The sequence below is a fragment of the Rhinopithecus roxellana genome, chromosome 19, assembly GCF_007565055.1.
Source record: "Rhinopithecus roxellana isolate Shanxi Qingling chromosome 19, ASM756505v1, whole genome shotgun sequence".
Taxonomy (NCBI): Eukaryota; Metazoa; Chordata; class Mammalia; order Primates; family Cercopithecidae; genus Rhinopithecus; species Rhinopithecus roxellana.
In genome coordinates, this window is record NC_044567.1 from 16112106 (window position 1) to 16138379 (window position 26274).

The following is a 26274-nucleotide window of genomic DNA, read 5'->3' on the forward strand; positions in this document are numbered from 1 at the left end:
GGTGCACTGAGGACATTTTAAAACAAGCGTGCTTAAAACCATTTGCTTCTCCCCTTCCTTGTCCTACTCTTTTCCTTGCATGTATTCTTGTGGTTTTATTTCAATGCATTTTCAGATTTTGACTTGTGTCTTTATATATGTATTGTGTATAGATATACATGCACACATATATTTATATGTGTTACATAAATGTATTGGATGTATTATATATATAGTATATATACGTATATGTACTCGTTCTCTCTAGGCTTGGAAAAGAAAAATCTTTGTGAGATAAAATTAAGTAGGCTGAGAAAATTAAGTAATGAATTAAAGCATATTTAATCAGAGTTTTAGCTCTTAACCTGAGACACCTGAAAAGTATTGGCATTCTATTGATTACTGTGGTAGAACATCTGTGCAGAGTATGGTGGCAAATAGAGGTATGTTCCTGGTGCCTTGTGACTAGAGTTGACCACTTTGAGTTCTCTCTATGAGAAGATGAAGTTGAAATAGGTACACCTCCAAAATACCCAGATTTTAGAATTGAATACTTGCCAATTTTAATCTACGAACCAATGCACTCTTTTTCTATTATAACCCCTTGTGGATTTTGTTACAGGATCTTACATGTTTTATTTCTCTTGCGTATTTTGGGTTTATTTCATAACTGTGCTCATTAAGCTTCTGATTTCATTAGTATTGAAGGTAGTATTGCGGTGGGAAAAATTGGGCTTTAGAGTCAGACATACAAGGGGCTGAGTTCTGATTGTCTAAGTAAGTAACTTTATGACTTTGAGAATGTTGAATAACTCTTAAAACTTCATTTATTCTTATCCATTAGTGCTGTTTTAAGGACTAAATGAATGATTTACTAGTGAAGAGTAGATAAATAAGTGTTGGTTCACACCAAAATTACATTTGTCTGAGGAGGAAGAGAGAAGAGAAGGCAAATATGAAAGAGAACCTGTTAAAAGTTAGCAAGCCATGTTAGTAGTATCCAGAATGTTAGTCATTCTGCCAATAGATTTTTTTAAAAAAAATTAAAATAATCATCTTTTTTTACCTTTTTAAAATGGAAGAAATATACCCAAAACTAACATAAACAAAGGATACATCTTGCCAGAGAAATATAGTTTATTGGAAAAACCACCAAGAAATTTTCTTCTATGGAAATACCCAATACAAGAAACAAGAGCCAGGAAGCAGTATGATCAAGAACATGTAATCTGAGGTCTTACAGATTGAAACAGTATTTTGCTAATAAAACACATTCACCTGCCCACAGAAACCAAATGGTTATTCAGCTAAATAACCATGAAAAATACTTTTCTTTTTTCCCCCCATTAAAACCAAAGGTAAATTCTTCATATCTGGGCCATCTGATCTACGTTAACATCTGGTAAACTACTGAGGCAAGTGACTACTGAAGAGACAGCTTCTGGATTCCTCGTTGTCGGGCACTAAGCAAAGTAGCCATCCATCAGCAGCTTCTTGGGAGGCAGGGCTCACAGCAGGGCTGAGTGAAGGTGGTGAGGTTGAGGGTCTCCAGGCCTGGAGTTGGCTGGCAGGAGTTGAGCAGGAAGCAGGTGGGCACGCAGGGCTGAGGAATGTAGCAGGGTGGGGGACAGTTGTCACAGCAGGTGGGCTCCAGTAACCAAACTGTGTGTGGGCAGGTGCTGGGCAGGCAGACTCCACAGCGGCAGGATTTGTCGAAGGTGCAGATGGTGGTGGCGGGCCCGGTGGGGACACTGCAGCTGCGAGAGGCACAGCAATCCATGGCAATCGGTGTCTGGTTAGCTTTCAGTGTCTTAGACAGATGAGGTTGGTGAGGTACAAATGTCTCCTCTCTTGTTAGGGATCTTATATACCCTCCCAAGTGGGCACTGGTCCAGCTGGAAGGCTTCCTGTTTTGTTTATGGCACCCTTTTTCAGTGAGATTCTCTAATCTGTTTGGCATTTACATGTCCATTAAGAGTTACCGCTCTTGTTAAGTTAATCATATTTTTGAGTCATTGACTTGTCATTTTTGTCACAAGATCGTCACATTTTTTCTTCACACGTTTCTGGCATACCAAACCTTACATGACTTTTATGGGTAATCAATCCAACTGACAGCTGTAATTTTGGAGGCCAAACTCTTCTTGTTTTCCCTCTTAATTTAAAATACTGTGGATCACATAATGTGATTTCTAATGACTAATTTCAGAATGAGTAACTCAAATGATGAATTGGACCATTTTCAGCTCAATAAAGTCAACAAGAATATGGCTATTTACAGATGAATGTTTCATGTGACTACAGGCATCTCAGATATGTTTGTATTATTTAGTGATATTATAATTCAGGTTCTATTGAGCAAGCAAAGTGGCAGAATGGTACAGGATGAAACTCTTTCTTATTATTTTTTAAAACTCCGTAGTGAATTTCTCAAGGTTGTATTATTCTATGGATTGTTTTTTTTCTAAAAGAGTCTCTATTCCCAAAGTTACACCAATCTTGTGGTGAATCAAAGTATAAATTCACTGGAAGGAAGGAAGGATCCACACAGTGGCCATTCTTTGTTGAATGTACCATCAAAAGAAAACCACCTCAGCCTTGATTCATTTTCATGTGAATGGTGTATGCACTTTAAAATAAGATGAAATAGGAATTAAAAGGAGAAACCTTAAGAGTCACAGAACAACAGTAGATTTTGGCAGGAAATCTGACCCAATGCAATTTAGAACTATGGCATTCATAAAAATCACTTTTTCACTGACTTACTCCCTACTTTGCTTGTTTGTTTGTTTTCATATCTTGGATCTTGAACTAGATTGAGATTCCTTTGAGGTATGCCTTAAACAACATTCTTTACTTCAGTCAGCCAGAAATTGAACCAGGTAATCTCAAATGTGTAAAACTCTAGATTCCAACATCTTCCTACACCTGTCCATGATCAGCACAAATCCTTTCAGGTAATACTATATAATTTAAATTACATACTTGTTGTGGTAATTTGTTGAATAAACAGAAAGTAAAGATTCTTGGTAGGTTGTTTCTGATGGCATATTACCAAAAAACCAGTAAGATCTATTTAAAAGAGAAGAAAGCTGACTAAAATCATTGGAAAATATCAAATGTCATTCATAGGTAAGCCTTATACGTTATATGTTAAAACAACCAGTTTATCTTTTTTTCTTTTTAACAACAAAAATAAGTGACACATGTATGCCATCAAATACTATGCAGTCATAAAAAGTAAGGCGATCCCATCCTTTGAAGAAACATGGATGGAGCTGGAGGCTATTATCCTAAGTAAACTAATGCAGAAGCAGAAAACCAAATACTGCGTGTTCTCACTTATAAGTGGTAGCTAAATGATGAGAACACATGGACACATAGAGGGGAATAACAGATGCTGGAAGCTATCAGAGGGTGGAAGGTGGGAGGAAGGACAGGATCAGGAAAAATAACTAATGGGTACTAGGCTTAATACCTGGGTGATGAAATAATCTGTACAACAAACCCCCACGACACAAGTTTACCTATGTAACAAACCTGCATGTGTACCCCTGAACTTAAAACTTAAAAACAAAAAGACAGAAAACAACTTTCAAATCATTTTTATTAGCAGGAATTTACAACAAATGCCGAGGGTGTTGAACATCATGCTGTTACCAGATGGTGCCATGCAGTTCTAGGCTTTTGGTGTCCCAAACAAAGAATTGGATGAGACACACACAGCAAAACGAAGCAGCAAAAGTGTATTAAGCACAGTATTACACTCTAAGAGGGGGAGAGCGAACCGACCTCTATGAGATGAGATCAGCCCCCAGCTTGGTGCAGTTTGGGTTTTTTTAATGTGTGTGTGTGTATGTGAGTGTGTGTGTGTGTGTTTCTCTTCCCAAGGGTGCCTAATCTCTAGCCAGTGTCTGCCTCTTTGATTGACAGGTGTGTTGCTTAGTTACTTTGGTCCCTGTGTGCTTGCACACCACCTCCAGCCCATAATTTTAAGTACATACATGATATGCAGTCCATATGCATAAGCCTGAATGAGCTGATTTTCATACAAGGTCATGTTAAGGATACTTTTTCTCTTTAATGCACATGCTTATCCATGAAGAGTTGCCCCTTACTGGTTTGGTCCTTATCCTGCTCTGGCCATGGGGGCCTTGCTTTCTTCTCTTCTCTTACTTTTTGTTGTGGCTAGAGTGCAGTGGCATTCTCTGCTCACTGCAGTCTCCACCTCCTGGGTTCAAGTGATTCTCCTACCTCAGACTCCCAAGTAGCTGGGATTACAGGTGCCCATCACCACACCCAGCTAAGTTTTGTATTTTTTGTAGAGCGGGGTGTTTCACCATGTTGGCCAGGCTGGTCTCGAACTCCTGACCTCAAATGATCCACCTGCTTTGGCCTCCCAAAGTGCCAGGATTACAGGATAAGCCACCGCGACTGGTCTAACTTCTGCTTCTTATCTTGCTTCTTGCTTACCTGCCCCTTCACCTTGCTTCTGGTCTCTGCTTTTATTCACTCCGCCCTTTATCCAAGTTTTAATTCCCTTTGCTGTTCTCCTGCCTCAATACCTACACTTTACCACCGAAGAACAGAGAAGCAAATTCAAGTGGCCTTCCCAGTATATTATAAAATTCAAAGTTAATGAACTAGTATTGAAACCGTCAAGGAAATGTTTAATGTTTACTTACTCTTGACTTACCAGTCTCTCTCATCTAGAAGCCAGTGGCTTGGCAAGTAGAATATATGAAGACCCTCTCCCATTCTCTGTGTTCTCTCTGATTTCTCTTTTAAAGTTTATCTTGAAATATTATATAGATTCAGGAGATCTACTCTACAACATGGTGACTACAGTGAATAACCATATACTGCAATGGAAAACGCTGAGAGAATGGATTAAGTGTTCTCGCCATAAAAATGATAGCTATGTGATCATGCATATGTTAATCATACAGCACATCACATAAAGTGAAGGCGGGAGTCTCCTAGGTACTTTACCCTCTGTGATCTCGTTCATGCTGTTTCTTTAGCTTAAACTGACCTTTCCCAGTTCTCTACTTTCCAAATCCTGTTGATCCCTCAAGATTCAGCCAAACATCCCCTTCATAAAGAAACTTTAGGTGATTCTTCTAGATGTTTGCATCCTTTGCTCTCACAAAAATGGGCTGCCTATTCTTCCCTTTCAACCTCATTTCTTTCTGCTATATTTTATAGTTTGTCACTTAAATTTGTTTTCCTCACTCCAATGCAAGGTTTTGGAAGTGGTAATCGTATGTTAGCCTTATTTGTCTTTTTCAAGCACTTAGGACAGTGCCTGAAACAGGGTAGGCATTTGATAAATATTTGTTGCATTGGATTACATTTCAAATTAGAATTAAAAACGTGTTTATTTATTTTTATAATGCCCTTTTATAACAGTAACCTTTTATATAAGCAGAGTGATTCATTTTTTGTGTGAATTGCTTTACAGTTGTCAAAACTTTTTTTTTTTTGAGGCGGAGTTTCGCTCTTGTTGCCCAGAGTACAATGGCGCGATCTCTGCTCACAGCAACCTCTGCCTCCTGGGTTCAAGCCATTCTCCTGCCTCAGCCTCCGGAGTAGATGGGATTACAGGTGTGCACCACCGCACCCGGCTAATTTTGTATTTTTAGCAGAGATGGGGTTTCTCCATGTTGGTCAGGCTGGTCTTGAGCTCCAGACCTCAGGTGATCCGCCCGCCTCGGCCTCCCAAAGTGCTGGGATTACAGGCATGAGCCACCGCGCCCAGCCAACATTTTTAAATTCAAAGATTTACTTAAATGAGATGGTGAAAAAAATAGGGGTTAGCTCAATCTTTGAGGTCCTTTCTGTGCGCATGTTGATCTCAAATTGCCAGCTTCACTGCTTTAAGGACACATGTGAGTTTCTTTAGAGGCAGGGAAAAAACAAAAATTAAAGTTAGATGCTGACCTTGGCATTTAAAACGACTCTAAGCTTAGAGCCTAATGCATTTCACTATCCTCACAGTTTTCTTCAGGTATCTACGTATGCCTGTGAGGCCTCTTTTTGGCTATGAAATTTATGTTGATGTCATCAGAAAGTGTAATTCTGCTGGATATATTTATAAGTTCATGATGCATGTGTCAAGAGTCGTTGGGTAATTATAGCATTAAATGTTGAGGCAGTATGTGGTTTGGGGAGTTGTGGTGTTTATTTAGTTTTGAAGTAAGGAGATCCATGATAGCATTTTTTTTTCCCCATTTCTCATTTGAAATCATTGTTTGAAACAGGAAAAGAAAACTTCTGTAAAACTGAAGGCACAGTGTTATAATATTTTCTTCCAAATGGCTTAATTAAAGGCCATTTGCTGAGCAGCCCTTAATGACTACTGAAGGTCCTCAGGGCAATGTGGGCAAAGCTCTTTGGCTAGCAGCAAAGTGGTTCACACTCAGAAGGCTGGACACAGGTGGTGACAGAGAGCCTGCTCAGGGTTGGAGCTGGGTGGCATTTGTTGAGCAGGCAACAGGATGGCACATAGGAATCAGGCACGCAGCAGGGCAGGGGACAGGTTTCACAGCAGGTGGGCTGAAGGAGGCTGCTCTCATGAGGGCAGATGCTGGGCAGGCAGACTTCACATTGACAGCTTATGTCAGAGGGACAGATAGTGGTGGCCAGGCCAGTGGGGACGCTGCAGCATCCTTGGAGCTAGGAATCACAGCAAGACATGGTGACAGTGGACCAGGAAAATGTGTTGTTGCAAAGGAAGGCTTTCTTCTACAAAGCTGTTCTCTATGGGTCTTTTATATCCACCTATCTCAGGGAACACGGCTTCTGTCCATCAGAATGTTGGACGGAACATCCTTGTTGCTGTTTACATAATCCTGTAAAAATAACTCACTAACTTCTTGTGTATCAGACATGGGATGAGCTCTCCTTCAGTTTCATTTAGTTGTGTTGCTACATTCAAACTTGCTTCCTGTTGTAGTTTCAAAATGGTGTCAGTGTAGTTTTCCACTTACTCACATGTAGACACATCCATATTGTATTAGTCAGTTCTCACGGTGCTATAGGGACATACCCGAGACTGGGTAATTTATAAAGGAAATAAGTTTAATGGACTCACAGTAGACCCACCTCGGCCTCCCAAAGTGCTGGGATTACAGGCATGAGCCACTGCGCCCGGCCTCAAGAACAATTTGAAGGAAAAATGAAATACCGTTTTTAAAATTATTATATTATCAAGAATAAACAATTAGTAACATTAAGGGCAGTTGTTTTACCTTGATTATTGATGCTCATCAGAAAACTGAAAATGTGTTTGAGTTGCCAAACATTCTGCATTTCAATTCAAAGTTAATGATCCAGCCAATATTTCTTCTCTGCTGACACTGCTAATCAGTAAAGTCTGACTTTTTAAAAAAGGTTTGTTCTTACCTTGGAAATATGAATACCTTTTTAAATACTCATTGTATACACTCATTTTATCGTAGACTGTAATCACCACAGAGAAAGCAGAGCTGCTGTGTACAACAAAACATACAATTGACAGGGATAGTAGAGAATATATTGTCAAGTGTCATAGGCTTTCTCCTGAATAAAGACAGCCACCTATAATCACATTTCTCTTTGACATATTGCTGTCTGTGGAGAAGGCGAGTGCTTTGGTGTAGTGGAAAGAGAAGGGACTTGGGACTTAGTTTGGGGTTTAATTCCTTCTCTCTCCCTTATGATTTACATAACTTTTGCAAGTACTTTAGTCTTTCTCAGCCTGAGTTTCTGCACCTGTTAGTGGCCTTTCTTCACTTGTTAGTGATGCAGGGCAGGGGAGCCCCAAAGTGGGGCTTAGCCTGCAAGGGTTCTTAGCTTTGCCCAGGGAAGAATTCAAGGGCAAGCCGGAGGTAGAAAACAGCTTTATTGAAGCAGCAGTGTTATAGCTCCATGACTGCTCCTGCAGAACAGGGCTACCTCTGTAGGCCAAGAGTAGCAGCTCAGGGCAGTTTTGCATATTTACACCTACTTTTAATTAGATGTAGATTAAAGAGTGGTTTGTGCAGAAATTTCTAGGAAGGAGTAGAAACTTTTAGGTCATTGGGTCTTTGCCATGGAAAGAGGTGGTAACTCAGGTGTTGCCACGGCAACAGTTAATTGACACGGCATGCTGGTGGACATGTCTGATTGGAAAGCTGTTTCTGTCCCCATCCTGTTTTAGCTAGCCCTCAGTTTGGTCTGGTATCTGAGCCCCACCTCTGGAGTAGAGTCCCACCTTCTACCTCATTAGTATGCCCAGTAGATATTCACTCAGTGTGAGCTATTCCCAATGAAAGCAGTAAAAGTAATGAGGTAGAATGGGCTTGGTTAGTTGCATGGGGTACTTGTTACTTAGAATGCTTCTGGATGATCTAGAATCATAGAATGGTAAAACGAAAAGCAACCTTAGAGATGGTCTGATTGACCAACCTATTTTACTGCTTTAACACCTGAGACCCCAAGAACTTAATTGACTTGTTTAGGGCCACAGAAGCAGCTCAAGGCAGAGCCAGGGCTAAAACAACACATCTTCTGGTTTCCAGTTGGGGATTTATAACTAGGCAAGGGCCCGTGAATGCTAAAGACCCATGGTAGTAGTAGAAGGAACTTCGAGTTATTTTCAGTATTAAAAACAAACTCTAAATTTTTATCCCTTACTAGCATGTATGAAAACATGAAACTTCTTTGTTTTTGACTAGAAAAAAGGTAACTTGGCATGGTAACAAAGGTTATTCTATAATAATCCTAAACATTTCATTGATATTTATAAATGTATTTATGAACAAAAATGAAGGAATTATTAAACTTTTTTAAGAAAGCCATTTGGGAAAAATACATATTTCAAGAAATAAAAAGATGCCCAGCCTAAGTATCCATCATCCAATGAGTGGATAAAGAAACTGTAGTATATATATATATATATATATATATATATATATATATACCATGAACTACTACTCAGCTGTTAAAGAGAATGAAACAATGTCTTTTGCTGCAATTTGGATGGAGCTAGAGGCCATTATTCTGAGTGAAATGGAGTGGGAAATCACAGGAATCGAAAACAAAAAACCATGTTTTCACTTATAAGTGGAAGCTAAACTAAGTATGCAGATGCATATGGAGTGATATAATGGACTTTAGAGACTCAAAAGGTGGAGGGTGGGAGGGAGGCCAGGAACAAAACACTACACATTAGGTACGATGTATACTCCTCGGGTGCGGGTGTACCAAAATCTCAGAATTCACCACCACTGTGTAATTCATCCATGTAACCAAAAACCACTTGTACCCCAAAAGCTACTGAAATAAATAAATAAACAAATAAATAAATATTTTTAAAAGATGCTTTTTGGTGAGAAAGTTGGGAACTGTCATGTGGCAGTAATGGTGAGAGTCTCTCATGTGTAACAGGTTGATGCTGTGGACATGGTGGTTTCTACACTTCAGGACATCTGGTCCTCACAATAATCCTGAGACAAAAGCAAGGCAGAAAGTAATAACAAGCTAACTGAGACTGTAGGAAGCCAAACTATAGGTAGGAAACCACTTTAATAACAGGGAAATTGAGACTGAGAGGGAAGCAATTGGCCTAAAGGCCAAAGGCAAGTCCAAAAGTATATATATATATGTGTGTGTGTGTGTGTGTGTGTGTGTGTGTATATACATCTCACCATACCTTTATTTTCTGCAAAGACCTAATTGCACTTAGATTTTTCTAAGATAAATAAGGACATGAATTAGGAATTAGTGGTTATCATAGAAGTTTTGTTCTAATAGAAACTGTGTTTTTGCTCTCAGAATTGTGTGACTATTTCTGGTGTATAGAAAATACTACACTGTGGTCTGATATTTTAAGTATATTTCATTGTCATGATATTATATGTCACTTAGACCAGCAAACTTCTAATCGTGGTCACGACTAATGTAAACCAATGTAAGCCCCATTTGAGGGCGCAATGAATACTCAATAAATGCTGATATTAATTCAAAATGGATTTTTTTTGGAAGACAGCATATATGAAGAAATGGATGTATATGCTTCTCAAAATTGCTTTGCATTTTGAGCTCAGAATTTCAGATGACTGTGACTAGGATGATCAAATTATTTATACACACCAGCACCGTGATCAATTCATTTAGTCAATTAAGGAAGAAAGAAAAATCAATGTCAGAATCAATGGAAACTAAAATCCAGTATTTTAAAAATATTCTATTAATCTCCAGACTGTAGCATAGTGCTTGCACAGTGGATGTCTTCCAATAATATCTATTAAATAAATATCTGTTAAACAAAAAGATTCTATAAAATGAACTACCACTTTTTTTACTTTTTTGACCTATCACAAATAACCAGTATCTATTTTTTCAATAAATTCCACTATGAGAGCTCTTATTCTGTTGGGGTAAATCTTGGATAGTGTGTTAACTTGCTGTTCAGGTTTAGGTAGGCATTCCACTTTCCCTAATGGGAAACATGAAAATAAATCATCACAAGGTCACATTTGCTAAGCCAGAATAAAGTTTATTAACAAATAGTCAAAATGGTTATTTCTCAAAGAGTGATGAAATAGCCTAAAAGACAGAAAGGAGGTCTCCAACTGTACCGAAAGGAGCAAAGAATTAAGAAGATTCATCAAGACTTGGCCCCAGGGATTGGGATGGCCTTAGCCTTGATGCAGGCAGCAGTGAGTGCTGAAGCCCGGGTGGTGCAGAGGACACTGGGCAGCCACCTCACGGAACCTGTGCAGACTTGGCTGGTTAACAGCAGCGGGGCTCGCAGGGACTCTCACTGCCAGGCTGAACATAGGTGGTCAGGTTGATCCCACTCAGGCCAGGAGTCGGGTGACAGTTGTTGAGCAGCCAGCAAGTTGGCACATAGGTATCAGGCTTGCAGCAGGGTGGGGGGCAGGTGTCACAGCAGATGGGCTGAAGGAGGCTGATCTCATGTGGGCAGGTGCTGGGTAGGCAGACTCCACAGCGGCAGCTTTTATCAAAGGAGCAGAAGGTGGTGGCAGGGCCAGTGGGGACGCTGCAGGAGCGGAGAGCACAGCAATCCATAGCAATGGGAGGTGGGTTTTTGTTGAGTCGAGAGAAGTCCTTTGGTGTCTCAATGCTCCTCTCTTCTACCCTGGCTCTTATATACCCATCTCCCTGGGCGTCAGCCTATTACTGAGGGGTTTTTCCCCATGTTTCACTTTATAGCTATCTCCATAAAAACCGTCTAATTACTTAAGTGTTTATTACCTAAGATACACTGCTCACCTCATAAAAGAGATTTAGGTTGTTTTGTTGTCAAATTAGGACTCTTCACATTTCCAGTGTGTCACTACACAAAAAGCTTCATTCCAGTCTTCAAAGGTACCGGGCCATTATCTTCTAATCGTTATACCCTCACTAATAATGGCTTGGTATGCCAGGCATCTGCAAACCTTTCCCACTTCTTTTGTTTACTTTTCAGATGAAGAGGACAAGTAAGCTTTTTGTTTGTTGTTCTACCGGTGACCAAAGGTTCTATGTGATCCTTTAGGCCCTTGGCTGAAAAAGTGATATCACATTTTAGATTTAATATTTGTGGCTCCAAGAAATGAATGAAGATGAATGGATAGAATCTATAGAGAAATAGATTTTGGTTTTGTGTAAAGAGGCACTTTTTATAGAGCTGTAACAAATCATTTGTTCTCCCTTTAAAATATGCTGCGAACGATAACTTGGTAAGAAACTGCAGGTGGGAGTGAAGACCTGCATGGGTGACAAAGATGGGTGTCCTTTAAGCTCCATCCAACTGTGTTATAAGTGAAGATTATTTATGACCAAAAATCTAGTTGTATTGGGCCATTCAGAAGCTAAATGGTGCAGTATTTCCCAGACTGAGTTCCGTGAACACCGGTTCCAAGGGACTTGAAAGGGTTCTCTGGTAAATAAGTTTGGGAAAGGCTGAGTTCTTCATTGTTGGGCCTCTCAGAGCCTTTAATGTGCTAAGGTGCTCTATGACTTTTCAATAAGAGATAGAGCATGTATTTTTCTCCAAACTTACTTGACCGTGGACTGCTTTTTGTTTGTTTTCAGAGATTAGCTTTACAGGTCAGTGCTTTATGGAGCATACTTGGGGAGATTTAGCAACATCTTACCACAAGCTTGTCCAACCTGCGGCATAGGCCACATGTGGCCCAGAATGGCATTGAATGTAGCACAGCACACATTTGTAAACTTTCTTAAAACGTTATGAGATTTTTTTGTGATTTTTTTTCTTTTTTTTGCTCATCAGCTGTCATTAGTGTTAGTGTTTTTTACGTGTGGCCCAAGACAATTCTTCTTCTTTCAAAGTGGTCCAGGGAAGCCAAAACATCGAACACCCCCGTCTTATTTCCAGGCTCTGTGGTCCAGAATAGAGACATTTCCAAGTTTCATCTAAACCACTAAAACTCTAAAAATAAAGTTTTAAAAGTAGATGAAGGTAGAAAATTTAGTATGATTTAGAATTACTTTAGAATAGGAAAAATATTGAACTGGTAAAACCTTTAGAAATAGCTTACTTAGAAAGATTTAAAAACATGTATATATTTTCTTGACCCATTTTTTCAGATAAGATGGCTCAAGTTCTAAAGACAAGTAGAAAATTGTACAATGCAGAGGAATCAAAAGCCAAATGAGATGCAAATCAACAAGATGATGGATTAAAAAAAATGCTTAGCATGAAACTGCTTTCATTTTAGCCATTTTCTTATTGGAATGATTTTGCAGTTTTGGATTCCTATGCTAGAATTTACATCTCTCTTAGATATTTACATATCAAAATTAGAATTTACATATCAAATGCTCATTGATTGAACACCTGCCGTACGTTGGGCATCATGCAAAAAGTCGCCATAGGCTCCTGCCCTTACAGGGGTCATAGAAAGGAAGAGAAATACAGAGAAGTAAACCAGCAAACAATAACAAAGGATTGTACATTTAGATTTTCCAGGTTATGATATGACAGTTTAGAGATAGAAGCGATAGACTTTACCTGGAAAACTTAGGAAGCCCTTCATAGAAAGAGAACATTTGTTTGGATCTTGAAGGGTGAAAAGGAGCTGAGCAGATTGAAATAAATAGGAAGGAGATTTCAGCCATTAAAACAAAATGCCACAGGGCACTCATGGGAGGACAAAAAGTGTTGCCTGGTTGAAGCATAGGTTCTGAATCTGTTGGAATGGAGGTGGAATGATGGGTTAGTGCCACAGTATGAAGAATTTGTACTGTGCTTAGTATCCTACACTTAGGATTTTGAACTTTATCTTGTAGGCAATGGTCATTATCTAAGGGTTGCTGAACAGGTATGTGGCATGACTAGATTTTGGAAATACACTGTAGTTTTTGAGGGGAGGTTCATCATGTTTATCATTGTCAGTTACTAAGTATTAGGTAATGTGCTGAGTGCTTTGCATGCTTTGTCTCATACAGTTCTTACAACAACCTTATGATGATGTATGCAATGATATTATCCTTGCCCTTTGACAGACAAGGAACCTGAGGCACAGAGGGGCTAAGTAGCTAGTGAGTGAGTAGCTGGCATTTGAAGCCAAGTAATGTGGCTTCAGATTTCATGGCCTTAATCACTGTGCCAGATTCCCTCTGGCTTTAGGGGTATTGTCTGACTACAGTGCAGAGGACCCTCAAGATTGGTTGAGTGTAAGATTGGTAGGAAGGATGGGGCCAGGTCATTGAAGGTCTTGGGACCACAAAGGGAGTTGGGTTTAGAGCTATTTTCATAATCAAAAGACTATGCTGTAGAAAGGAGGTAATTTGGAGACAGGGACAATAATTAGGAAGCTATTTGGGTATTCTAGGGGAGTGAGGAGTATCTTAGAAGATATCATAGTTTTGTGGGAATAGAGAAGAGGGACTTATCAGAGATTTCTTATGACATCATTCAGTTTTTAGGGACCACCATATGGGTAGTACATCAGTTTCCACAATAAAATTAGTATTTTTGTTTTTAAGGTAATGGGAACACTAATCCTCTGCTAACACTTTGCATGTATTGGATGTATACCATGTGTCAGGCATGTGCTAAGTATTATTGTGTATCTTCTTCCTTATATCTTACAGCCCTTTAAGATCACTATTGGGTACACTGTTACTGTACCCATTTCACAGATGATGAAACCAAGAGCAAGGATATTAAGTAATATTTCTAAAGTCACACCGAATGATGGCTCACCTGATAGCAATCGCTTGCACGAAATCAATATTTTTGTGGAATTAAATTTTATATAATTGTAGATTATGCTCATGTACTTTTTAAATTTATTAATGTCCTCAACAAAATGTCTAAGACTATGCTAGGTGCTAAGTATAGAGCAATAAACAGGTCAGATAAGGTCCTTGTTGTCAAGGTGTTAATTCTAGTGGGAGAAACAGACAATAAAAAAACTAAGAAATGAATAAATAAGAACTCCAGAGAAGTGCCAGGGAGTGTACCTACCTTAATTAGAATGGTCAGAGTGGCTGGACTATAGTGAAGAGAAGGAGTGTAATAGGAAATGAGGTTACAGAAGGTGGCAGGTGGCAAGCCGTGTAGGACTTTTTAGTTGTTCTACACAGTTTAGATTTTACTCTAAAGGTGTTGAAATCCACTGGATGACTTCAAGAAGGGAGTGATAAGATGCGATTTATGTTCAAAGGAAAATGAACTGCAGCAGAGCAAAGTGGAAACTAGCATGACTAGAAAGTGTGAGGATAGACAGTTGATGCTAGTTTTTGATGAACTGTTAAGAGGTGGTAGAGTTTAGAAGCCCCTTTGAAAGTGGAGATGAAAGGTCATGCTGATTGAGAATATGCGTGGAGCCAAGGATCATATCTAGGTGTCAGATTTACTTGTAAAAAAGGCTGCTGTCTGGAGTGATAAGAAAGGGATTGGAGATGAATTTAGTTTAGCCCAGCTGGAGGTGAAGATTTGGGAGGCTCCAACATATGGGAAAAATTTTGTTTACTATGATGTGCCTGGACTGAGAATGAGATAGTCACTTTTATATGCGTTAGTCATGTTTTGCTGTGAGCCACTTTGTGCCTTACCAACATCCATCTCCCAACAACTCAGTGAATTTCTGGGTGGCTGTTGGGAAACACCTTCCACAGTGGCACCTCCTGAGTCAGCAGGGATGTTAGGAAGCTTCACACCTCAGGGACACTCAATTTTCCTAAAGCCTGTTGGAATTCTTCATCCCTTCACAAAAGCAGGATATAGAAACCTTTAAAGTTTGTCATCCTAATAAAAATGCCTAGTAAGTAAAAACATGCGGTCTTTCATTTCCTGAATTGCATGATCTTTGAAACTGCCAATGCATTCCTTTGTAATATAGATTGAAAGAAAGAATGGCTGGTATCAGGACTGTCATTGATATCAATTTATTCTTTGTTTACTTTGCTATTTGCTGAGCATTCACGCAAAGGATTCTGGGCTTGGGTTAAATGGTGAACTTTGGGAGTTTTTTCCAGTTGCATCAGATTGTTTCTTTTTTTCCAGTTTGTGGTTAAAGTCAAGCCTGATATATCTCTTGCCACCCTTATTAGCTTGCACTAAAAATTACCCCCAGATTGAATTTCTTTTAAATGGAAATAATGGTGTTTTCCACTTGAGGGCATCTGATAGTCTCTAGAGTTGTCATCTGGCAACATGCAGAGCTGATCTCATAGCTTTCAGTCACGTGGCACATGCAACATTCTTGCAAGTGGTTGCTTAGCCAGGTGGCTGGAAGTGTTACCTATTTTTTCCTGGGAACCCTAGGCTTTCAGTTTAATTCTCATGTGTTATTGTAGGCTGTGGAGTATACAGATAGTAACAGATAATTATATATGATTAATATATAAAAATATGTATTAACTAAATTAATCTGTTTAGGAAAATAGACACTCAATAAAATTTGAGTACCTACTATATGCCAGGCACTGGTGAAATGAAATTTCAAGCTGCCTACTATGTGAGATACTGAGATATTTAAACTTATAATTATTCTAGAGTAAGCTTTGGAATTTTCATCCTTGGAATTATTTTCTAGCAATAGTTGTACTTTACAATTTTATTTTGAATCAGAGACTTTTTCTCAATTGATTAGATAAATCTGACTACTGCATTGAATTAAGTAACCACTGTTTTTCCAAAGAACTCCTGTAGTACTCAAAATCTTTTGAAATTAAGATACTTAATTGTTATATATTTAAATATTAGCCGACACTAGGGTTTAAAATATACTTTGAGTTTTTAGCTTATTTTACTAAACATATAGTTGACTATATGAAAAGAGCAAACTCTCATACAGAATTTTCTGTGTAACAGATATTTTAAAAAGTGCATTACATGTATCATGTCATTTAATTCTTACCACAGCCCTATGAGGCTGGTATTAAAGCTATCCTCTCTTTTATAGCTAAAGGAAACTGAGGCATAGAGCAGTTAAGTAAGTTGCTCAAGGTCAATAGCTGGTAAGTGGTGGAATTAAAATCTGAACCAAGGCCATCTGGCTCCAGAGTCTATGTTCTTAGTCACTATACATTAATCTATAATCTCTCTATTATTGATTATTACATTTTTCAAGAGAAAATACATAACTTGGTTTATTTCAACCAATCTCTGTTGAGCACCTGGTATTTGCTTTGTACTGTGCTAGGAGACTTAGGACATTCAAGGACAAGCAGGACATGGTGTACCCTTAAATATCATAGAATTTACTGGGATTCTCAGGGTACACAGGGCTTGAATGCAAGGCAGGGGAGTAGGAAGGCATTCCAGCTGTAAGGAACAGCAGCAGTAAATGCATAGAAGAAGCGGAAAAGAACAAATGGTTGTTAGGAAGCCGTGAATAGTGCAGTGTATCTAGAGAACCACTGTGTGAGATAAAAGCAAGATGTCGAGTCTTGACCCCAGGATGAGGAGTTTGAACTTGAATTAAGTAGACCCATGGAGAACCACTGGTATATATTTTTCTAAGGCAGGGAAGTTACCTCTTTAACTCCTTCATTTGTAAATATGGCTAATCTTACTATCACATTGATAGGATGTTTAAAAAATACATTAAAGAAAGCATTAAAATGTGCAATGCAGTGCCTGGAACATAGTAAGTCGTCAATAAATGATCCTAATAGGTGTGATGGTTGTTACTAAATAAGCAGAGGGAGGCTGGAGCTTTTTTTTCCCTGACATTTTCAGGTATTCTTTCTCTTCAACAATAGGGCATCTAGGGCTAAATTTGGGAGTTTAGCTTTTAGGTTTCTCATGCCTGGGAAGCCTGCCTGTTGATAGTCTTCATTATAGTTTTTGTAACCAGTGAAGACCCCACCTCCACAAAGGAAACTGTGCCCCTCGACCTTGCTTTGCTGAAGCCCTGTGAGATCACTGGGAAGCAGTTTGTACTCCTCATGTCCCCTCTACCACGTTGCCTTTTTCAGGATGCAGTCATCACAAATGCCCAGCAGGATTTATTACTCAGAGGGGACTGAAGAAGTGCTCTATCTGCTTGAGTGTAACTTCTTCCTCATTCTGTCTTTCTCATTACTCTCTGTGATTTACATGAAGTGATACAATTTATATTTTGATACAGTTAGAAATTTCCTCTGTAGAATAAGATGTGTTGCAACAGCTTGTAATCATAGCTGGTCAGTTTTCCTGAGTGGAAATTTGACTTCTGAGTCCATTGGGATGAAAAGAGCAGAAAGGAGGAAGATAACATGAGGAAAACGTTCCCACAAATATTAAGCGTGTTTTGATTTTTGAGAGTACACCATGCTCAGTGCTGGAGGTGAAGATTTGAAAGGCTTCAACACACAGATGAAAATTTTGCTTACTATGAAGTACTTGAACTGAGAATGAGATGATCATTTTTGTGTGATTCATTTTATTCAAATGGATAAAAGAGCAATGCTCTTCCTATTTTTAAAGCTATTTTCCACACATGACTATCTGGCTCGTGCTATTCTCTCCACAGCCAAACGGGCTTTCTGCTCCTGAAGACATACATTTGAATGGAGAAGAGGAATAGAAAATAAAATTTTTTGAGCATGTACTATGTGCCAGGCATATTACTATTAATAACCTTATTTATTATTCACAGCAATACTGTGACATATTAGAACCCCCATTTGATATACAATACAAAACTGAGCTTCTGGGAATATTTGTCTAAGGTCACAGTGAGTGAGAGTAGATTTGGGATTTTAAACTCAGGTCTTCTGATTCCTTTCTCATCTCACTCTCTGTCCCTTCCTACAGTTAAATACGTCTTTAGAGTGATCAAATTGTTAACCTATACTCAAACACAATAGCAGTCCCCAGCCTTTTTGACACAAGGGGACTGGTTTCATGGAGGACAATTTTTCCACGGACGGTGGGTGGGATGGGAGTGGGATGGTTTTGGGATGAAACTGTCCCATCTCAGACAGATTCTCACAAGGAGTGTGCAACCTGGATCCCTCGCATGTGCAGTTCACAGTAGGCTTTGCGCTCCTATGAAAATCTAATGCCGCCGCCGATCTGCTGATCTGACAGGAGGCGGAGCTCAGGCGGGGATACTTGCTCCTCTGTTGCTCACCTCCTGCTATGTGATCCAGTTCCTAACAGGCCAGGGACAGGTATCGCTCTGCAGCCCGGGAGTTGGGGACCCCTGAAAAACAACATGACAAGTTTGTTTTGCTTAGTACGTGTTAACACACAAAGCAAGTGTTTCGTATTACTTCTAGTCTCAGCTTCCGGTTCCCTCTAACTTCTATCCCTGGCTTTTGTGCAGCTCTCTTTCCGTTTGGCCCCATCTGATCACTAAACCAACAAGTGTAGGAGTAAAGGGTAAAAATGTTAACCTCAGAGTTGCCTGAATTCTATCTCTAGGATTCTATTGTTTTGTCTCCCTCAACCTCTCCTGAATAGAGAACCTTGAATTTCCTTCTTTTAAGAGCCTTTTTGTGGCTGTTGCTGTCAACCTCTGTCATCTCTAGCTCTTCTCTAACTTCCTCATGCTTCCTGGCTTCAGTTGCTCTGAAAATCCTGAGTTCTTTCCCTTCTTCCTACCATGAGCTTATCAGCCCACTAGGATCTTTTTTTCCAGGGTCACAGGTGTCATCTTTTGAACAAGTCAGTACTGTCTTAGAGTTAACATAATTGTAGTTCTTTACTCTGACCCCATTCAGAAAAAGACTTCTCTGATCCTTTTGGGAAAATATTTGGTTTGTTTCATTCATGCAACTAAAATAAATAAGATACTAAAAAATTGAGAAAGCAAAAGTCTTGACATTTTGTATGTTAAATGTTAACCCATTAAAAGCCAGGGATTTTGATTTTTGTATTGTGTACTGTACCAGTCCTGTTTCTCTATCTCATATTTGTAATGCAGGAACAAAGAAGAAAAAAGAGAACATGCTTAGAAATGAATAGGCCAATATAGGCTCATAATACTTGGTGCTTTGGATTAGTCTCTGTCAACCTCACAAAACAATTTTACTAAACTCTAAATCTCCAGTCTTACCAGTCTTACCTAAGGCTTTCATGTTTTAGTTGATGTGATGATTCAACATTTTCTCCCTTCAAGTTTCTCAAAATCCCTTTGTGTTTTTGAGTTTTTAAAACTAATTCTGTCTAATGGCATTTAACAGAATAATCATGATGGACAATAGGTTTCTTAAGTCAGAGTTATGATTTGGGGGATAAGTCAGTCATTAACAAAGGGCCGTCTGCAGTCAGTTGTCTGGGCACATCCCACTTTCATGGAAGGATTTTGGTAGAAAAGGTGGAACTTTCTTAACTACAGAGCTTAACGTTGCCAAGTAATCTTTCTAGTTTCTCAGTTGGATTCTATCAGGCCTAAAATGCTGTAATTCTCTGACTGCCATCTCCAAAGCTCTGAGATAATTTTTTTCTCATATCCACTATGGTGATTAATGAAAGGGAGTAAGTGAACATTCTGTACAAATGGCTCACTAAATAATCGAATTTTCCAAAGGCAATAAGACTATAACAGTTAGGGTCCCACAGGAGGTGAGAACCAAACGCTCTTTTTTCTATTGAATAAAATTCATATGAAGAATTTTTAAGTTGTTCACTAGATAACTGAAAGGATTGAAAGAGGACTCTAAAATATCACAAATGTGGAAACTGCAGAAAGCCCTAGTTTTCAAGGGAAGCTTTAAAGGCCTAGCTTTAAATGTAAGAGGCGAGGAATTAAACTTTAGAGAGGGGGATGTCCTGTAGAGCTGAAACTGTTGTTTTAAGAGAGGACTGGTTAGTCCTGGTGACCCTGGAAAGGAGACAATGAAGCTGGTTCTACAAGTGTTGAGAAAACTGCAAACTGAATTCGTGTGCTACCATGGGCAGGATCTGCACCTGCTGGACTGAGAAGTGTGACTTGGGGCTATTATCCTGGGATCTGCTTAGCATACAGGAAGCCCCAAATGGAGCAGAAGGAAGGAACAAATCCCACCTTCCTCTTCCAGCTTTGCAGTTTTCCTCTGTCACCCCCTAGTGGAAAAGTCTAACAGAACTGTGGGCAAAGTCACGCTGTATTTTGCAGAGTACAGAAAGGAGGTCTTGGAGCCAAGAAATAGGAATGTAATGGGCACAAAGGGGAACTTATTCTGAAGCCCACAGCTGCCCAAAGAGATATCCTTAGATCTACTGAATCTCCCAACACCAATCTTTACTTCCAATTCCTTAACTTTATGGTCTCGTCATGAATTTTGGGGTCAGAGTTGGGTTTGTATTTCTGTGTTTTACTTATGAACAAACTATTGAACCACCTTTAGGTTTGATTTCCTCATCTATGAAGGTAAGGTAACAGTATCTATTTTACAGGATTGATGTAAGTATTCAATGAAATTAAGTTCATAGGAAGCTTACTTAGCTTGGGGTATAGCATATGGCAGTAGCCCCCAACCTTTTTGGCACGAGGGACCGGCTTCATGGAAGACAATTTTTCCATGGACTGGGGAGGTGAGTAGGGTTGGTTCAGGATGAGTCAAGTGCATTACATTTATTGTGCACTTTATTTCTATTATTATTATAGTGTAACATAGAATGAGATAATTATACAACTCACCATCATGTAGAATCGATGGGAGCCCTGAGCTTGTTTTCCTGCAACTAGATGGTCCCACCTGCGAGTGATAGGAGACAGTGACATATCATCAGGCATTAGAGTCTCATAAGGAGCCCACAGCCTAGATCCCTCACATGCACGGTTCACAATAGGGTTTGTGCTTCTCTGAGAATCTAATCCCACTGCTGATCTGACAGGAGACAGAGCTCAGGCAGTAATGCTTCTGGTCGGTGGCTCACCTCCTGCTGTGCTGCCTGGTTCCTAACAGGCCACGGACTGGTACTGGTCCACTGCCCAGGGATTGGGGCCCCCTGCCTTAATAGATTGCTCCTGTGCACATCCAGCCTTATAGTTTGGTGGGTCGATAACACCCAGTTAAGCATGAGAAGCTCAGGTTGCATGGTCATTCCATTTTTTCTAGTTCTTGCCCACTAGCAAGCTGGAAGTAGTTTATTAAAAGGACAGTAGTTATTTTCAAAGGAGGGCATGGATTTTCTCCAAAACCTTGGAAGTCTGACCTATAATTCTTCTATTGCTGCTTGCCAGAGGCTACATACAGTGAGTCTATATTTTCCATAGACACTTCAAATACAGGTTGGACGTGCTGGTTATAAGGCTCAAATGAAATAGCAGCTTGAATTGTAGCTGGGACTTTTCTTTTCTTTTTCTTTTTCTTTTTCTTTTTTTTTTTAAGTGGAGTCTTGCTCTGTCGCCCAGGCTAGAGTGCAGTGGCATGATCTGGGCTCATTGCAACCTCCACCTACCAGGTTCAAGCAGTTCTTCTACCTCAGCCTCCCAAGTAGCTGGGATTACAGGTGCCCGCCACCACACCCATAGCTGGGACTTTTTAGAGCCTTCTCTTGCTCTTGTCCCCCCTAAAACCTAGCAGCATTTTGAGTTATTCATTAAGTGGGTTGAAATAACACACTCATATATGGTATATATTGACCCCAAAATACAAAAATGCCCACCAAGAGCTGTGCCTTTTTAGCTGAAGTTAGCTTAAAATACAGCAGTTTTTCTTTCACCTTGGAAAGGATATCTCAATATGTTCCAGACAATTGGACTCCAGGAAACTTCACTGAGGTGGTGAGCTTTTTAATTTTTGTAGAGTTTGTTTCTTGCCCTGGAGTTCATTAATGTTTTACCAAGTCCTCTAAGGTACTTGTCACTTCCTGCTCATCAAATGTAACCAGCATGATGTCATAGATGTAGTGGACTGCTATGATGTTGTATGGAAAGTCAAGATGATTAATACCATGAGTATATTAGGACAGAGAGCAGGATAGTTGACATAGCCCTGAGGCAATGCTTGGAAGGTTACTGTTGGCCATGCTAGGTCAAAGAAAAGTACTTCTGGTTGCCCTGATACAGAGAAAAATGCATTTTCATGTCAATAACTGCATACCAGGTGCCAGGGGCTGTCTTAATTCGCTCCATTCAAGATACAACATTTGGGGCATCTTCTCTAGTTGAGGTCACCACCTGAATTCATTTAAAATAATAATATATAATTGTTCTGTTATACTCCAGGGTTTATCTGCTTTGTCCACAGGATAAACAAGCTCAATGGGGAGATGGTAGGTATCACAACCCAGCTTTTTCCAAGTCTCTGGTAATGGCACCCATCTTCAAAATTTTCCCATCAATATAGTACTATTTTTTTATTTACCATTCTTGTATCAAGGGAAACTCTTGGGGGCTTCAACTTGACCACTTTTCCAAATGAGCCTTATTCCTCAGGCCAGTGTGCCAATGTGGGGATTCTGCCAGTTGTCAAGCATGATAATTCCAATTATACATTCACAAATTGGGTGATTATTCTGCAGGCCCACTGGGTCCACTGTGATTCAGATGTAGACCAAGATTCTAACTATCATCTGGCCACCAAAAGTCACCACTTTTTTTTGGAGGGCCAGTGGCATTTGGGTCTCTAGAAATTAGTGTCAACTTAGTGTCTAATAGTTCCTGTGATTGGCAGAATTTCAGCCTCCAAGGCCTCGGAGCCCTTGTCATGACCATGACTATGTTCTGCTACCTAACAAAAGGGACATTTCAAATGTAATTAAGGTTACTAATCAGTTGACTTAAAGATAGTGAGAGTATCCTGAATTATCCAGGTGCGTCCAGTGTAACTATATGTGCCCTTAAAAGCAGAACATTTTCTTCCAGCTGAGAGCAGAAGAGGACATTGGAGAGGGAAGCGGGGATAGGGTAGGAAATCAGAGAGATTCAAAGTATAACATGAACTTGACCTACTGTTGCTGGTTTGAAGGTGGAGGGGACTATATGAAAATGTGAGAAGGAAATGAATCCTGCCAACAAAACAATTCCTGGAAGAAAACTGAGCCTCAGATAAGAACCAGCTGATACTTTGGTTTTACTCCCATAAGACCAAGAGCAAAGAATCTCACTATGCCCTGCTGTACTCCTGACCCACAAAATCTGTGAGATAATACATATGTGTTGTTTTAGATTGCCAGTTTTATGGTAATTTGGTAGAGGAGCAATTGGAAACTAATACAATCCCCCGAAGATCTGAGTATAGATATCAACCAACATTTTAATATGCTTCCCCTTAATTTCATTCTAAGGATACCATAATAAACTAACTACTGACAGATCCCTGTGGGTCAAAGCATTCTGGCTCCCACTATATCTCTGTTTCTCTTTACAGTGAATGTACACTTGTCTCTCAGTGTACTGGGTGGGGGGGATTGGTTCCAGGTCTCCTGCTTATACAAAATCTGCTCATACTCAAGTCTCACACTCAGCCCTGTGGAGTGTTTATGAAAAGTCAGCTCTCCATATATGCAAGTTTTACATCTTGAGAATACTGTATCTCAATCAGTGTTTGGTTGAAAAAATTCTGTGTGTAAGTGGACCCATGCAATTCAAACAGGCCAGCTGCACTTACTTTTACTTTGGTAGTCAAGTTTTGTGACTTAGCTTCCACTGCTCTGAGATCCTATTATCTCTACTGAAATCAAAGAGAGAGAGTGTCTCCACCATCATACCTAGGCTACTGCAAGGGTCCCCTATGAATATAAAAGCCTTGAGTGAAGGCAGTTTTCTCTGGGACCTGTGGGAAGTTACTTGGCGATGCGTATGTGTGCAGTGTCATATGATAAATCTCCAAAATTCCTATCTCCTTAAGTCTTTGATTCCTTTCCTTTACATTATGTCAAAAAAGCCCTGACACCTGAGCATCAGTAAACATAGACCATTGTTGACTTCAAGTTTAAGCCAACAAACCAAATAATTCTTTGTACAACAATTTTATATCCAGAATCTTTAAGTGTAATCACATCATTTAGGCATTCCTTACACGCAACTTCCCCAAGTGAGATGATTAGAGTGAGACCGTGTTACATTCCATCTTCTTTGGTTTACTACCCTAAAAATACACTTACACATATTCCTCAGGTTTCTGCTAATACATAATAATGCAATAATGCTTTTTAAAAATACACTTTATTTTCCAGAGTAGTTTTGGGTTCAGAGCAAAATCAAGCAGGAGGCATACAGGTTTCCTATATACCCCCTGTTTTCACACATGTGTAGCTTCCCCTATTATCAACATCCCCTGCTAGGGTGATACATTTTTTATAATTGATAAATCTATATTGACACATAATCACCCAGAGTCCAAGTTGTCATTTGGGTTCACTTTTGTTGTTGTTCACTTTATGGGTTTGGATAAATACATAATTTGTACCCACCTTATAGTATCATACAGAATAGTTTCACTGCCCTCAAATCCTTTTTTGTTGTTCCTTTTCCACCCCTTTTACCCATAACCCCTGGCAACCACTCATTTTTCTTAGTCTTCATAGTTTTACCTTTTCCAGAATGTCATATACTTGGAGTCATACAGTATACAGCCTTTTCAAATTGGCTTCTTTCATTTAGTCATATGCATTTAGATCTCATCTATGTCTTTTCATGGCTTGATAACTCATTTCTTTTCAGCATTAAATAATATTTCATTGTCTGGATGTGCCACAGTTTATCCATTCTCCTACTGAAGGACATCTTGGTTGTTTTCAAGTTTGGACAATTATGAATAAAGCTACTTTAAACATCCATAGGCAGGTTTCTGAGTGGACATATGTTTTCAACTTTTTAAGGTATATAACAAGTTGTATGCTTGCTGGATTGTATGGTGAGAATATGTTTAGTTTTGTAAGAAATCACCAAACTGCCTTCCAAAGTGGCTGTACCATTTTCCATTCCCACCAGCAATGAATGAGAGTTCCTATTGCTCCATAATCTTGTCAGCATTTGGTGTTGTCAGTATTCTGGATTTTGGCCTATGGCATGTTTTTTCATATATGAGCTATTTTTCCTGGATGATACATCATATTTGCCCTCTGGAGCATCTGAAATTTGATCAGAAGTACAGGACTAGAAGGAAAAAGATATAGTTAAGGTGGCTATTCAGGACAATAGGCATTCCATATAGGTACCTTTCCCAAGTGAGATTATTAGAGGATTTTCCAACAGTGGACAGCTGTTCTCAACAGACTCGGGGGGAAATCTATTTTTACTGGTCAAAGAAGCTCAGAATGACTTGGAGATTCAAGATCCTCAGCCCCCTTTGAGTTCAGACGGAAACTCTTACGCCAAGTTTCAGTTCTAAAACTTCTTCCTTGTCAATTCCCTAACTTTCACATGACAGTCTTGTTGAAGCTGTGAATTCAACTTACCTTTCAATTGTGCAACTCACACAATTAAATTTAGTTAGTGTTTAATATGGGACAGTACCAGTCCTGTGGCTATAAGAAACAAGTGATTATTTTAGGGCTGCTGCTGAATCTTTTCTGGATCTCTGATTATGACTTGACATGAGATATTAAAGTCTTGAATTTGCCATTTTTCTTTCTGAAAGCACGCAGTACACTCAGAAGACATCCTCCACAACAATGCTTATAATCATCATGACTGTCTTAAGAGTCAAGAGCAGCAGCAACTTGGGCTCCCAAGCCACTTATTTCAATAGGTACTTTATTTAAATAACCAAAGTGATAATGGTGATGCTATTGCATGCAATGCATTTCATGTTTCATTGGCAAGGAGTTTAACACTGGGTTCAAGCTCAGGGACTTTACCAAAGCAATCCCCAAGTCCCATCGATGAAGGTCTGTTTTCCAGGACCACTCCTGGTAACAACATTTCTGTCAGTCAGCACCTAATGAGGAGACAAAATCCATGCCAATTATTTGAACATGGAAGT

General features: G+C 39.4%; 3 protein-coding genes across 4 annotated transcripts in view; 1 reads left to right on the plus strand and 2 right to left on the minus strand.

The window, feature by feature from the left end:
* The window catches only part of LOC104658490 (keratin-associated protein 9-2-like), a 335619-nt gene that overhangs the window by 160980 nt on the left and 148365 nt on the right, over window positions 1-26274 (plus strand). The window lies entirely within an intron of this gene.
* On the minus strand, window positions 1099-1810 carry LOC104658471 (keratin-associated protein 3-3). Its single transcript, XM_010358512.2, has one exon. It carries the CDS (start codon window positions 1757-1759, stop codon window positions 1463-1465), a length of 297 nt encoding a protein of 98 aa, XP_010356814.1. The 5' UTR covers window positions 1760-1810; the 3' UTR covers window positions 1099-1462.
* Window positions 10481-11085, minus strand: LOC104658472 (keratin-associated protein 3-1). Its single transcript, XM_010358513.2, has one exon. It carries the CDS (start codon window positions 11035-11037, stop codon window positions 10738-10740), a length of 300 nt encoding a protein of 99 aa, XP_010356815.1. The 5' UTR covers window positions 11038-11085; the 3' UTR covers window positions 10481-10737.